The 16,687-nt window shown below is 46.6% G+C and overlaps 1 protein-coding gene across 1 annotated transcript in view; it reads left to right on the top strand.

Moving 5' to 3' along the window:
* PRKCE (protein kinase C epsilon) overlaps positions 1-16,687 on the top strand; it is a 184,523-nt gene that overhangs the window by 78,737 nt on the left and 89,099 nt on the right. The window contains exon 2 of the mRNA XM_038751135.1: positions 3,375-3,438. Within this exon, the coding sequence (XP_038607063.1) occupies positions 3,375-3,438 (64 nt within the window). The remainder of the gene's footprint in view (positions 1-3,374; positions 3,439-16,687) is intronic.

The following is a 16,687-nucleotide window of genomic DNA, read 5'->3' on the forward strand; positions in this document are numbered from 1 at the left end:
CCCCTTTCTAGACTGGGAGCCCGTTGTTGGGTAGGGACTGTCTCTGTGTGTTACCGATTTGTACTTTCCAAGCGCTTAGTACAGTGCTCTGCACACAGTAAGCGCTCAATAAATAGGATTGAATGAATGAATGAATGACAACCTGATTACCTTGTATCCACCCCAGCGGCGTGGCTCAGTGGAAAGAACAGGGGCTTGGGAGGCGGAGGTCATGGGTTCGAATCACTGCTCCATCACTTGTCAGTTGTGTGACCTTGGGCAAGCCACTTCACTTCTCTGTGCCTCAGTTCCCTCATCTGGAAAATGGGGATTAAGACTGTGAGCCCCACATGGGACAACCTGATCACCTTGTATCCCCCCCACCAGCGCTTGAACAGTGTTTTGCCCATAGTAAGCACTTAATAATAATAATGGTATTTGTTAAGCGCTTACTATGTGCCGGGCATCATCATCAATCGTATTTATTGAGCGCTTACTATGTCACTGGGCACTGTCCTAAGCGCTGGGGGTGGGGGGGATACAAGGTTATCAGGTCCAATGTGGGGCTCACAGTTGTAATCCCCATTTTACAGATGAGGTAACTGAGGCACAGAGAAGTTAAGTGGCTTGCCCAAGGTCACACAGCTGACATGTAGCGGAGCTGGGATTCGAACTCATGACCTCTGACTTCCAAGCCTGGGCTCTTTCCACTGAGCCACACTGCTTCTTAACAAATACCATTATTATTATTATTATTACTATTATTATTATTATTATTATTATTGTTACAGTGCTTGGCATATAGTAAGCGCTTAACAAATCCCATAATTATTATTATTATTACTTCACTTCTGTGCCTTAGTTCCCTCATCTGTAAAATGGGCATGGAGACCGTGAGCCCCACATGGGACAGGGACCGTGCCCAATCTGATTTGCCTGTATCCACCCTAGCGCATAGTACGGTACCTGGCACGTAGAAGGCGCTTAATACAAAACATAATTATTGATTGATTGATTGACTGGTTGATTGGGAGGCCTTTCCTGGTCTCAGCGGGAAAATCTGCCTCTCGAGAGGCGGAAACTAAGGTCAAAAATATTTCTGTGGAAAAGAGGTCCGGGGAGCCCTCAGTTTAGTCCAGTGCTCTGCACGCAGTAAGCGCTCAATAAATACGATTGATTGATTAACGAGGGACCCCTCGGGGGTCCCTCTAGACTGTGAGCCCGCTGTTGGGTAGGGACCGTCTCTATATGTTGCCAACTTGTACTTCCCAAGCGCTTAGTACGGTGCTCTGCGCGCAGTAAGCGCTCAATAAATACGATTGATTGATTGATTGATTGATTGATTGGCAGGGGTTGAGGCGGAAGAGGGGAAGGGAGAGTAATGTCACCTTCAAACCCTGCCATGTCGCATGGCCTGGACGGCTGGGGCGGGCCTGCTTTTCTAGATTGTGAGCCCGCTGTTGGGTAGAGACCGTCTCTGTATGTTGCCAACTTGGACTTCCCAAGCGCTTAGTACAGTGCTCTGCACACAGTAAGTGCTCAATAAATACGATTGGCTGATTGATTGATTGATGGCGGCGGTGTGGACGGTGTTGGGGCAGGGCCTAGTCTCTCCGCCGTGCCCCCCAACGCCCCATCTTGGACACAGCCCTCGCTCGGATGCAGCCCCCCACTCCCGGAATGGGATGGGCACGGGGAATCCATTCCCACAGCAAGCCGGGCGGCCGGAAACACCACCGGCTCCGGGTCGCCGACGGGTCAGTGGCCCAGCGTCCGGACGCTGGGTCACCGGGGGAGACTGAGGGACGGAGAGGGGAGAGTCGGGGGTGTCGGATGGTCTGTGCTGGGACACCCGGGGGAGAGTCGGAGGTGGAAAGACTAGACTGTGAGCCCACTGTTGGGTAGGGACTGTCTCTATATGTTACCAACTTGTACTTCCCAAGCGCTTAGTACAGTGCTCTGCACACAGTAAGCGCTCAGTAAATACGATTGACTCATGATTGATTGATTCATGATTCTCTCCCACTCTGTTGTCCCATTTTGTTTTTTCCTCCCTCCCTCCGCCCTCCCAATCAATCAATCAATCAATCAATCAAGCAATCGTATTTATTGAGCGCTTACTGTGTGCAGAGCGCTGGACTAAGCGCTTGGGAAGTCCAAGCTGGCAACACATAGAGACGGTCCCTACCCAACGGCGGGCTCACAGTCTAGAAGGGGGAGACAGAGAACAAAGCCAAACGTACTAACAAAATAAAATAAATAGAATAGATAGGTACAAGTAAAATAAATAGAGTAATAAATCTGTACAAACATATATACATAAGTCATTTCACTTCTCTGGGCCTCAGTTCCCTCATCTGTAAAATGGGGATTAAGATTGTGAGCCCCACATGGGACAACCTGATCACCTTGTATCCTCCCCAGCGCTTAGAACAGTGCTTTGCACATAGTAAGCGCTTAATAAATGCCATCATTATTATTATTATTGTATCCTCCCCAGCGCTTAGAACAGTGCTTTGCACATAGTAAGCGCTTAACAAATACCAAAATTATTATTATTATTATTATTATATATACAGGTGCTGTGGGGAGGTAAGATGGGGGGGATGGAGAGGGGGACGAGGGGGAGAGGAAGGAAGGGGCCCCAAGCGCTTAGTCCAGTGCTCTGCACACAGTAAGCGCTCAATAAATACGATTGATTGATTGATTGATTGAAAGGGGAGAGTCAGGGGTGATGGATGATTCATCTCTGACTCCGTGGAGTCTCCCCCTCCCACGAGGTCTCCGTCTCGCAGAGAAGAGCAGAAGTAGGGAGCTCTCTTCCTCCCTTCAAGGCCCTACTGAGAGCTCACCTCCTCCAGGAGGCCTTCCCACACTGAGCCCCCTCCTTCCTCTCCCCCTCCTCCCCTTCCCCACAGCCCCTGTATAGATGGATATATGTTTGTACGGATTTAGTATTCTATTTATTTATTTTACTTGTACATATTTATCGATTTCATTTTGTTAATAGGTTTGGTTTTGTTGTCTGTCTCCTCCTTACCTCCTTCCCCCATCCACAGCACCTGTATAGACGTATATATGTTTGTACAGATTTATTACTCTATTTATTAATTTTACTTGGACATACCTATTCTATTGATTTCATTTCGTTAATAGGTTTGGTTTTGTTGTCTGTCCCCCCCTTCTAGACTGTGAGCCCGCTGTCGGGTAGGGACCGTCTCCATGCGTGGCCAACTTGGACTTCCCGAGCGCCGAGTCCAGTGCTCTGCGCACCGTAAGCGCTCAATAAATACGATCGATTGATTGATCGATTGATCCCCGGGACGTTGCGTGTGGGTGGGAGTCGTGGGGAGCGGGAGCCTCCGCGCCTCTCTAAAGTCCGGCTCTCCTCACAGATCGATCTGGAGCCCGAGGGAAGACTGTTTGTGATCATCGACCTCTCCGACTCGTCCGGTGAAGGTAAGCGCTCTTCCTCTCAGCGTTCCCCTCGGGGAGGGGGTCCTCCTGGGGCTGGGCATGCAAGCGCTTAGTACAGTGCTCTGCACACAGTAAGCGCTCAATAAATACGATTGATTGATTCCTCTACGGAGCAAGGCCTCAGTGCTCACTCTGTGCGGAGGGCCGGGGCCGGCAGAGGATCGTGAGAACGGGCCCGGTCCTCGACGACACACGGTCTAATCAATCTATCAATCAATCAATCGTATTTATTGAGCGCTTACTATGTGCAGAGCACTGTACTAAGCGCTTGGGAAGTACAAATTGGCAACACATAGAGACAGTCCCTACCCAACAGTGGGCTCACAGTCTAAAAGGGGGAGACAGAGAACAGAACCAAACGTACCAACAAAATAAAATAAATAGGATAGAAATGTACAAGTAAAATAACTAAATAAATAAATAGAGTAATAAGAGGGAGGGTTGGGTCCGTATCCCATGTTCCCGATGGGGAAACTGAGGCCCAGAGAAGCTACGTGACTTGTCCGAGCTCACACAGGAGGCAGAGCTGGGACTAGAATCCATCGATCGATCAATCAGTCGTGTTTATTGAGCGCTCACTGTGTGCAGAGCGCTGGACTAAGCGCTTGGGAAGTACAAGTTGGCAACATATACTAGAAGCCTCTTTGGGGTTTGATTTTTGTGGTAATAATAATAATAATAATGGCATTTATTAAGCGCTTACTACGTGCAGAGCACTGGACTAAGCGCTTGGGAAGTACAAGTTGGCAACATATACTAGAAGCCTCTTTGGGGTTTGATTTTTATGGTAGTAATAATAATAATAATAAAAATGGCATTTATTAAGCGCTTACACGTGCAGAGCACTGTACTAAGCGCTTGGGAAGTACAAGTTGGCAACATATACTAGAAGCCTCTTTGGGGTTTGATTTTTATGGTAATAATAATAATAATAATGGCATTTATTAAGCGCTTACACATGCAGAGCACTGTACTAAGCGCTTGGGAAGTACAAGTTGGCAACATATACTAGAAGCCTCTTTGGGGTTTGATTTTTATGGTAATAATAATAATAATAATGGCATTTATTAAGCGCTTACACGTGCAGAGCACTGTACTAAGCGCTTGGGAAGTACAAGCTGGCAACATATACTAGAAGCCTCTTTGGGTTTTGATTTTTATGGTAATAATAATAATAATGGCATTTATTAAGCACTTACTACATGCAGAGCACTGTACTAAGCGCTTGGGAAGTACAAGTTGGCAACATATACTAGAAACCTCTTTGGGTTTTGATTTTTATGGTAATAATAATAATAATAATGGCATTTATTAAGTGGTTACACGTGCAGAGCACTGTACTAAGCGCTTGGGAAGTACAAGTTGGCAACATATACAAGAAGCCTCTTTGGGGTTTGATTTTTATGGTAATAATACTAATACTAATACTAATACTACTAATAATAATGGCATTTATTAAGTGCTTACTACGTGCAGAGCACTGTACTAAGCGCTTGGGAAGTACAAGTTGGCAACATATACTAGAAGCCTCTTTGGGTTTTGATTTTTATGGTAATAATAATAATAATAATGGAATTTATTAAGTGCTTACTATGTGCAAAGCACTGTTCTAAGCACTGGGGGGGATACAAGGTAATCACGTTGTCCCACGTAGGGTTCACAGACTTCATCCCCTATATGTTGCCAACTTGTACTTCCCAAGCGCTTAGTACAGTGCTCTGAACACAGTAAGCGCTCAATAAATACGATTGATTGATTGATCCCCATTTTCCAGATGAGGTCACTGAGGCCCAGAGAAGTGAAGTGACTTGCCCAAAGTCACACAGCTGACAAGTGGCGGAGCCAGATTTGAACCCATGACCTCTGCCTCCAAAGTCCGGGCTCTTTCCACTGAGCCACGGTGCTGCTCTGGTGCTTCTTCTAGACTGGTATCAATCAATCCATTGTATTTATCGAGCGCTTACTGTGTGCAGAGCACTGGACTAAGCGCTTGGGAAGTCCAAGTTGGCAACATAGAGAGACAGTCCCTACCCAACAGCGGGCTCACAGTCTAAAAGGGGGAGACAGAGAACAAAACCAAACATACTAACAAAATAAAATAAATAGAATAGATATGGACAAGTAAAATAAATAAATAAATAAATAGAGTAATAAATCTGTACAAACATATTTGTACATATGTCAAGTGTCAAGTCACTTGAGAATCAATCAATCGTATTTATTGAGCGCTTCCTGTGTGCAGAGCACTGTACTAAGCGCTTGGGAAGTCCAAGTTGGCAACATATAGAGACGGTCCCTACCCAACAGTGGGCTCACTGTCTAAAAGGGGGAGACAGAGAACAAAACCAGACATACTAACAAAATAAAATAAATAGAATAGATATGTACAAATAAAATAAATAAATAGACTAATAGACTATTTATAAATAAATAGACTAAGCGCTTAGGAAGGGCAAATCGGCAACATATAATCAATCAATTGTATTTATTGAGCGCTTCCTATGTGCAGAGCACTGTACTAAGCGCTTAACAAAGTGCTTAACAAATCCCATGATTATTAGTAGTATTATTCTGATTGCTGGCCGTTAGGCCCCTCGCCTCGGGGGATTCTGGGAGTAGTTTTCCCGGCATCCCACGGGGCAAAGCAGGAGGCGGGGCTCCCTGCCCCCGGAAGTGCTTCTGCCCCGTTTCCGGTTTGTGCCGCCCCGACTTCCGGTTTGACGGGAATCCGCCCCACCCCCGCGCGCCCCCTGGAGGCCGGCTGGGCCGCAGCCAGCAGCTGGGGGCCGCCGGGAAGCTCCCGGTTGAAGGGATCGATCCGTCGATCGATGGATCGATTATTGGTGTTTACGGAGAGCTTAGCGCGCATGCGCAGCTCCGCCCCCCGCGCGCGGCCCCGGCTCGTGCGGGCGGGGCCGGAGCGCCCTCTGGCGGGCGGCGCCGGGACACACCCGCCCCCCTCGGAGGCGGCTTTCCTTTTGTCATTCATTCATTCATTCATTCATTCATTCATTCATTCATTCATTCATTCACTCACTCATTCATTCATTCATTCAATCGTGTTTATTGAGCGCTTACTGTGTGCAGAGCACTGGACTAAGCGCTTGGGAAGTCCAAGTTGGCAACGTGTTCATTCATTTAATCGTGTTTATTGAGCACTTACTGTGTGCAGAGCACTGGACTAAGCGCTTGGGAAGTCCAAGTTGGCAACATTCATTCAGTCAGTCATATTTATTGAGCGCTTACTGCGTGCAGAGCACTGGGCTAAGCGCTTGGGAAGTACAAGTTGGCAACATATTCATTCATTCAGTCATATTTATTGAGCGCTTACTGTGTGCAGAGCACTGGCTAAGCGCTTGGGAAGCCCAAGTTGGCAACATATTCATTCATTCATTCATTCAGTCGTATTTGTTGAGCACTTACTGTGTGCAGAGCACTGGACTAAGCGCTTGGGAAGTCCAAGTTGGCAACATATTCATTCAATCGTATTTATTGAGTGCTTACTGTGTAGAGCACTGGACTAAGCGCTTGGAAAGTACAAGTTGGCAACATTCATTCAGTCATATTTATTGAGCGCTTACTGTGTGCAGAGCAGTGGGCTAAGTGCTTGGGAAGTACAAGTTGGCAACATATTCATTCATTCAATCGTATTTATTGAGCGCTTACTGTGTGCAGAGCACTGGACTAAGCGCTTGGGAAGTACGCGTAGGCAACATATTCATTCATTCAATTGTATTTATTGAGCGCTTACTGTGTGCAGAGCACTGGACTAAGCGCTTGGGAAGTCCAAGTTGGCAACATATTCATTCATTCATTCAATCGTATTTATTGAGAACTTACTGTGTGCAGAGCACTGGACTAAGCGCTTGGGAAGTCCAAGTTGGCAACATATTCATTCATTCATTCATTCAATCGTATTTATTGAGCGCTTACTGTGTGCAGAGCACTGTACTAAGCACTTGGGAAGTACAAGTTCATTCATTCATTCATTCATTCAATTGTATTTATTGAGCGCTTACTGTGTGCAGAGCACTGGACTAAGCGCTTGGGAAGTCCAAGTTGTCAACATATTCATTCATTCATTCAATCGTATTTATTGAGAACTTACTGTGTGCAGAGCACTGGACTAAGCGCTTGGGAAGTCCAAGTTGGCAACATATTCATTCATTCATTCATTCAATCGTATTTATTGAGCGCTTACTGTGTGCAGAGCACTGTACTAAGCACTTGGGAAGTACAAGTTCATTCATTCATTCATTCAATCGTATTTAATGAGCGCTTACTGTGTGCAGAGCACTGGACTAAGCTCTTGGGAAGTCCAAGTTGGCAACATATTCATTCATTCATTCGTTCATTCATTCATTCAATCATATTTATTGAGCACTTACTGTGTGCAGAGCACTGTACTAAGCGCTTCATTCATTCAATCGTATTTATTGAGCGCTTACTGTATGCAGAACACTGGGCTAAGCGCTTGGGAAGTACAAGTTGGCAACATATTCATTCATTCAATTGTATTTATTGAGCGCTTACTGTGTGCAGAGCACTGGACTAAGCGCTTGGGAAGTCCAAGTTGTCAACATATTCATTCATTCATTCAATCGTATTTATTGAGAACTTACTGTGTGCAGAGCACTGGACTAAGCGCTTGGGAAGTCCAAGTTGGCAACATATTCATTCATTCATTCATTCAATCGTATTTATTGAGCGCTTACTGTGTGCAGAGCACTGTACTAAGCACTTGGGAAGTACAAGTTCATTCATTCATTCATTCAATCGTATTTAATGAGCGCTTACTGTGTGCAGAGCACTGGACTAAGCTCTTGGGAAGTCCAAGTTGGCAACATATTCATTCATTCATTCGTTCATTCATTCATTCAATCATATTTATTGAGCACTTACTGTGTGCAGAGCACTGTACTAAGCGCTTCATTCATTCAATCGTATTTATTGAGCGCTTACTGTATGCAGAACACTGGGCTAAGCGCTTGGGAAGTACAAGTTGGCAACATATTCATTCATTCAATTGTATTTATTGAGCGCTTACTGTGTGCAGAGCACTGGACTAAGCGCTTGGGAAGTCCAAGTTGTCAACATATTCATTCATTCATTCAATCGTATTTATTGAGAACTTACTGTGTGCAGAGCACTGGACTAAGCGCTTGGGAAGTCCAAGTTGGCAACATATTCATTCATTCATTCATTCAATCGTATTTATTGAGCGCTTACTGTGTGCAGAGCACTGTACTAAGCACTTGGGAAGTACAAGTTCATTCATTCATTCATTCAATCGTATTTAATGAGCGCTTACTGTGTGCAGAGCACTGGACTAAGCTCTTGGGAAGTCCAAGTTGGCAACATATTCATTCATTCATTCGTTCATTCATTCATTCAATCGTATTTATTGAGCACTTACTGTGTGCAGAGCACTGTACTAAGCGCTTCATTCATTCAATCATATTTATTGAGCGCTTACTGTGTGCAGAGCGCTTACTGTGTGCAGATCACTGTACTAAGCCCTTGGGAAGTACAAGTTGGCAACATATTCATTCATTCATTCATTCAATCGTATTTATTGAGCGCTTACTGTGTGCAGAGCACTGTACTAAGCACTTGAGAAGTACAAGTTCATTCATTCATTCAATCGTATTTATTGAGCGCTTACTGTGTGCAGAGCACTGGACTAAGCGCTTGGGAAGTCCAAGTTGGCAACATATAGAAACGGTCCCTACCCAACAGCGGGCTCACAGTCTCGCTTACTATGTGCCAGGCACTGTTGTAATGATAATGATGGTATTTGTTAAGCGCTTACTATGTGCAAAGCACTGTTCTAAGCGCTGGAGCACCACGCTAGCATCCAAACTTGTCATGGTGGGGTTGCTGTCTCTGACCTGGAGGGACAGAGATCGATCTCCTCAATGTCAATCAATCAATCAATCAATCAATCGTATTTATTGAGCGCTTACTGAGTGCAGAGTACTGTACTAAGCGCTTGGGAAGTACAAGTTGGCAACATATAGAGACGGTCCCTACCCAACAGTGGGCTCACAGTCTAAAAGGCCTTTAGACCGGCTGGTGGCCACCCCAAGGCTCCTGTGGCACCCACTAAATCAATCAATCAATCAATTGTATTTATTGAGCGCTTACTGAGTGCAGAGTACTGTACTAAGCGCTTGGGAAGTCCAAGTTGGCAACATATAGAGACGGTCCCTACCCAACAGTGGGCTCACAGTCTAAAAGGCCTTTAGACCGGCTGGTGGCCACCCCCAGGCTCCTGTGGCATCCACTAAATTAATCAATCAATCAATCAATCATATTTATTGAGCACTTACTGAGTGCAGAGCACTGGACTAAGCGCTTGGGAAGTACAAGTTGGCAATATATAGAGACGGTCCCTACCCAACAGTGGGCTCACTGTCCAAAAGGCCTTTAGACCTGCTGGTGGCCACCCCCAGGATCCTGTGGCATCCACTAAATCAATCAATCAATCAATCGTATTTATTGAGCGCTTACTGAGTGCAGAGCACTGGACTAAGCACTTGGGAAGTACAAGTTGGCAACATATAGAGACAGTCCCTGCCCAACAGTGGGCTCACAGTCTAAAAGGCCTTTAGACCGGCTGGTGGCCACCCCCAGGCTCCTGTGGCATCCACTAAATCAATCAATCAATCAATCAATCAATCAATCATATTTATTGAGCGCTTACTGAGTGCAGAGCACTGGACTAAGCGCTTGGGAAGTACAAGTTGGCAACATATAGAGACAGTCCCTACCCAACAGTGGGCTCACAGTCTAAAAGGCCTTTAGACCGGCTGGTGGCCACCCCCAGGCTCCTGTGGCATCCACTAAATCAATCAATCAATCAATCAATTGTATTTATTGAGCGCTTACTGAGTGCAGAGCACTGTACTAAGCGCTTGGGAAGTACAAGTTGGCAACATATAGAGACAGTCCCTACCCAACAGTGGGCTCACAGTCTAAAAGGCCTTTAGACCGGCTGGTGGCCACCCCCAGGCTCCTGTGGCATCCACTAAATCAATCAATCAATCAATCATATTTATTGAGCACTGAGTGCAGAGTACTGTACTAAGCGCTTGGGAAGTCCAAGTTGGCAACATATAGAGACAGTCCCTACCCAACAGTGGGCTCACAGTCTAAAAGGCCTTTAGACCGGCTGGTGGCCACCCCCAGGCTCCTGTGGCATCCACTAAATCAATCAATCAATCAATCAATCAATCGTATTTATTGAGCGCTTACTGAGTGCAGTGTACTGTACTAAGCACTTGGGAAATCCAAGTTGGCAACATATAGAGACAGCCCCTACCCCAGGCTCCTGTGGCATCCACTAAATCAATCAATCAATCAATCAATCAATCGTATTTTTTGAGCGCTTACTGAGTGCAGAGCACTGTACTAAGCGCTTGGGAAATACAAGTTGGCAACATATAGAGACAGTCCCTACCCAACAGTGGGCTCACAGTCTAAAAGGGGGGGACAATGTGCTATGTCCCGTCGGGCCGGCACTGTACTGAACGGTTGGGAGAGTACCCCAGCAGAAGACACACACTCTCTGCCTGCCGGCCACTTCGGCTCTAAAGGACGATAGTCGAAGAGTGAGTTTGGGGGCACACAGTCCCGGGCTTCCCTGGGAAAGGCCCTGCCTGGGAAAGGGAATGCCAGAGAGGAAGAGGAGGAGGAGGAGGATGCTGTGGGTGCTTATCTCAGAGGCCACCGGAGTGGAGAGGAGATGGGATCCGCATCCTCTCATCCCTGGCGCCAGCAGTCCGGCTGCCAGGGAGGAGCCCCGGGCATCACGGAGCACGTGCCGCCGGGGTTTGGCCCGCTCCCTCTTCCTGTTTGGGAAAAGCAGCGTCCGGCCCCGCCCCGCCAGGCTCCTGTGGCGTCCGCTAAATCAATCAATCAATCAATCAGTCGTATTTATTGAGCGCTTACTGTGTGCTGTTAGACTGTGGGCCCACTGCTGGGTAGGGACTGTCTCTATATGTTGCCAACTTGGACTTCCCAAGCGCTTAGTGCAGTGCTCTGCACACAGTAAGCGCTCAATAAATATGACTGATGATGATGATGATGATTGACCCCCATCTTACCTCCTTACTCTATTTATTTATTTATTTTACTTGTACATATCTATTCTATTTATTTTATTTTGTTACTATGTTTGGTTTTGTTGTCTGTCTCCCCCTTCTAGACTGTGAGCCCACTGTTGCGTAGGGACTGTCTCTAGATGTTGCCAACTTGGACTTCCCAAGCGCTTAGTACAGTACTCTGCACACAGTAAGTGCTCAATAAATGCGATTGATTGATTGATTGCAGAGCACTGTACTAAGCGCTTGGGAAGTCCATGTTGGCAACATATAGAGACGGTCCCTACCCAACCCCCCACCCCCGTCTTACCTCCGTCCCTTCCCCACAGCACCTGTATATATGTATATATGTTTGTACATAGTTATTACTCTATTTACTTATTTTACTTGTCCATATCTATTCTATTTATTTTATTTTGTTAATATGTTTGGTTTTGTTCTCTGTCTCCCCCTTTTAGACTGTGAGCCCACTGTTGGGTAGGGACCGTCTCTATATGTTGCCAACTTGTACTTCCCAAGCGCTTAGTACAGTGCTCTGCACACAGTAAGCGCTCAATAAATACGACTGATTGATTGCAGAGCACTGTACTAAGCGCTTGGGAAGTCCAAGTTGGCAACATATAGAGACGGTCCCTACCCAACCCTAGAGAAGCAGCATGGCTCAGTGGAAAGAGCCCGGGCTTTGGAGTCAGAGGTCAGGGGTTCGAATCCCTGCTCTGCTACGTGTCTGCTGTGTGAACTTGGGCAAGTCACTTAACTTCTCTGAGCCTCAGTTACCTCATCTGTAAAATGGGGATTGACTGTGAGCCCCACATGGGACAACTTAAACACCTTGTATCCTCTCCAGCGCTTAGAACAGTGCTTTGCACATAGTAAGTGCTTAACAAATGCCATCATCATCATCATCATCAACCCCCTGCCGTCTTACCTCCATCCCTTCCCCACAGCACCTGTATATATGTATATATGTTTGTACATAGTTATTACTCTATTTACTTATTTTACTTGTCCATATCTATTCTATTTATTTTATTTTGTTAATATGTTTGGTTTTGTTCTCTGTCTCCCCCTCCTAGACTGTGAGCCCACTGTTGGGTAGGGACCGTCTCTATATGTTGCCAGCTTGGACTTCCCAAGCGCTTAGTCCAGTGCTCTGCGCACAGTAAGCGCTCAATAAATACGATTGATTGATTGATTGATGGAAGGGGGAGACAGAGAACAAAACCAAACATATTAACAAAATAAAAGATATAGCATAGATACGTACAAGTAAATATTTACTCAGCGTCCCCAACTCGCCGGACAGGGCGGGGCCGTCCCATCTTCCCTTCTGGTCGGGGACGCAGAATAATAATAATGATAATATCCAACTATCAATCCAATCAATCAATCAATCAATCAATCAATCGTATTTATTGAGCGCTTACTGTGTGCAGAGCACTGTACTAAGCGCTTGGGAAGCACAAGTTGGCAACACATAGAGACAGTCCCTACCCAACAGTGGGCTCACAGTCTAGAAGGGGGAGACTATGATTTAATAATATTTAACAATTGTATTATATTTTAAAATTTAAAATAATGTTATTAATCATATTTCATTTTATTTTATGTTATAATAATAATGGCATTTATTAAGCGCTTACTATGTGCAGAGCACTGTTCTAAGTGCTGGGGAGGTTACAAGGTAATCAGGTGGTCCCACGGGGGGCTCTCAGTTTTCATCCCCATTTTTCAAGAGAAGTGACTCGCCCAAAGTCACACAGCTGACGAGTGGTGGAGCCGGGATTCGAACCCATGACCTCGGACTCCCAAGCCCGGGCTCTTTCCATTGAGCTGCGCTGTGTAGTTTCCAAGTGCTCAGTACAGTGCTCTGCACACAGTCAGTGCTCAGGAAACAGGATTCGAATGAATGCAGCCCCCCGGGAGAGGAAGGCCGGAGCAGGGATGGGGGGACCCGGTCCCAGTAAAAGGAATTTGACTGGTGGGGGGAATGGGGCTGGGGGACAGTGGAGTCTCCCCCATTCCCACCCCCCCACCCCCTGTAGCCTGGGGGCTCCTCTGAACCCCCTTTGGCTCCAGCCCCTCCATCCCGGCTCCGCCAGTTGTCAGCTGTGTGACTTTGGGCCAGTCACTTCCCTTCTCTGGGCCTCAGTTCCCTCATCTGGAAAATGGGGATGAAGACTGGGAGCCCCCCCGTGGGACAACCTCATCACCTTGTATCGCCCCAGCGCTTAGAACAGTGCTTGGCACATAGTAAGCGCTTAATAAATACCATCATCATTATTATTATTAGAGAGGCAGCATCGCTCAGGGGAAAGAGCCGGGGCTTGGGAGAGGTCATGGGTTTGAATTCCGGCTCTGCCAATTGTCAGCTGGGTGACTTTGGGCCAGTCACTTCCCTTCTCTGGGCCTCAGTTCCCTCATCTGTGAAATGGGGATGAAAACTGGGAGCCCCCAGCGGGACAACCTCATCACCTTGTCTCCCCCCAGTGCTTAGAACAGTGCTTGGCACATAGTAAGCGCTTAACAAATACCATTATTGTTATTATTATTATTATTATTGTTAGAGAAGCAGCATGGCTCAGGGGAAAGAGCCTGGGCTTGGGAGTCAGAGGTCATGGGTTCAAATCCCGGCTCCACCAATTGTCAGCTGTGTGACTTTGGGCCAGTCACTTCACTTCTCTAGGCCTCAGTTACCTCATCTGGAAAATGGGGATGAAGACTTTGAGCCCTCTGGGGACAACCTCATCACCATGTATCCCCCCAGTGCTTAGAACAGTGCTTGCACATAGTAAGCACTTAACAAATACCATTATCATCATTATTATTATTGTTAGAGAAGCAGCATGGCTCAGGGGAAAGATCCTGGGCTTGGGAGTCAGAGGTCATGGGTTCAAATCCCGACTCCACCAATTGTCAGCTGGGTGACTTTGGGCCAGTCACTTCACTTCTCTATGCCTCAATTCCCTCATCTGGAAAATGGGGATGAAGACTGTGAGCCCCCCGGGGGACACCCTGATCACCTTGTATCCCCCCAGTGCTTAGAACAGTGCTTTGCACATAGTAAGCTCTTAACAAATACCATCATCATCATTATTATTATTGTTAGAGAAGCAGCATGGCTCAGGGGAAAGATCCCGGGCTTGGGAGTCAGAGGTCATGGGTTCAAATCCCGACTCCACCAATTGTCAGCTGGGTGACTTTGGGCCAGTCACTTCACTTCTCTATGCCTCAGTTCCCTCATCTGGAAAATGGGGATGAAGACTGTGAGCCCCCCGGGGGACACCCTGATCACCTTGTATCCCCCCAGTGCTTAGAACAGTGCTTTGCACATAGTAAGCGCTTAACAAATACCATCAGTATTATTATTATTAGAGAAGCAGTGTGGCTCAGGGGAAAGAGCCCGAGCTTGGGAGCCAGAGGTCATGGGTTCTAATCCCGGCTCCACCAATTGTCAGTTGGGTAACTTTGGGCCAGTCACCACTTCCCTGGGCCTCAGTTCCCTCATCTGGAAAATGGGGATGAAGACTGGGAGCCCCCTGTGGGACAACCTAATCACCTTGTATCTCCCCAGTGCTTAGAACAGTGCTTTGCACATAGTAAGTGCTTAACAAATACCATCATCATCATTATTATTATTATTAGAGAAGCAGCATGGCTCAGGAGAAAGAGCCCGGGCTTGGGAGTCAGAGGTCATGGGTTCAAATCCCGGCTCCGCCAATTGTCAGCTGGGTGACTTTGGGCCAGTCACTTCACTTCTCTGGGCCTCAGTTCCCTCATCTGGAAAATGGGGATGAAGACTGTGAGCCCCCCGTGGGACAACCTGATCACCTTGTATCTCCCCAGTGCATAGAACAGTGCTTCGCACATAGTAAGTGCTTAACAAATACCATCATCATTATTATTATGAGCCTTGTATCCCCCACAGCGCTTAGAACAGTGCTTTGCACATAGTAAGCGCTTAACAAATACCATCATTATTATTATTATGAGCCTTGTATCCCCCCCAGCGCTTAGAACAGTGCTTCGCACATAGTAAGCGCTTAATAAATGCCATCATTATTATTATTATTGTTATGAGCCCCTCGGCGAGAGCCCAGAGAGACCCTCCGTGAACCCTGGAGTCTGGCCGGACATGAGTAGGGACGTCCTGCATCTCATTCATTCATTCATTCATTCATTCATTCATTCATTCATTCATTCATTCAATCGTATTTATTGAGCGCTTACTGTGTGCAGAGCATTCATTCATTCATTCAATCGTATTCATTGAGCGCTTACTGTGTGCAGAGCACTGGACTAAGCGCTTGGGAAGTCCAAGTCGGCAACATCTAGAGACGGTCCCTACCCAACAGCGGGCTCACAGTCTAGAAGGGGGAGATGGACAACAAAACAAAACATATTCACAAAATAAAATAAGTAGAATAAATATGTACAAGTAAAATAAATAGAGTAATAAATCTGTACAAACATATATCCATATATACAGGTGCTGTGGGGAGGGGAAGGAGGTGCTCTGCACACAGTAAGCGCTCAATAAATACGATTGATGATGAGGTAAGGCAGGGGTGATGGAGAGAGGGAAGAGGGGGAGAGGAAGGAGGGGGCTCAGTGTGGGAAGGCCTCCCGGAGGAGGTGAGCTCTCAGTAGGGCTTTGAAGGGAGGAAGAGAGCTAGCTTGGCGGACGTGCGGAGGGAGGGCCGTCCATCCCCTCATCCCTCCCTCCCTGATGGTGATGATGGTATTTATTAAGTGCTTACTATGTGCCAATCAATCAATCAATCAGTCGTATTTATTGAGCGCTTACTGCGTGCAGAGCACTGGACTAAGCGCTTGGGAAGTACAAATCCCGGCTCCGCCACTTGTCGGCTGTGTGACTTTGGGCAAGTCTCTTCACTCCTCTGGGCCTCAGTTACCTTATCTGTAAAATAGGGATTAAGTCTGTGAGCCCCATGTGGGACAACTTGATTACTCTGTATCTACCCCAGCGCGTAGAATCAATCAATCAAGCAATCAATCAATCGTATTTATTGAGCGCTTACTGTGTGCAGAGCACTGGACTAAGCGCTTGGGAAGTACAAGTTGGCAACATATAGAGACAGTCCCTACCCAACAGTGGGCTCACA

Source organism: Tachyglossus aculeatus, chromosome 9 (assembly GCF_015852505.1).
Source record: "Tachyglossus aculeatus isolate mTacAcu1 chromosome 9, mTacAcu1.pri, whole genome shotgun sequence".
NCBI lineage: Eukaryota > Metazoa > Chordata > Mammalia > Monotremata > Tachyglossidae > Tachyglossus > Tachyglossus aculeatus.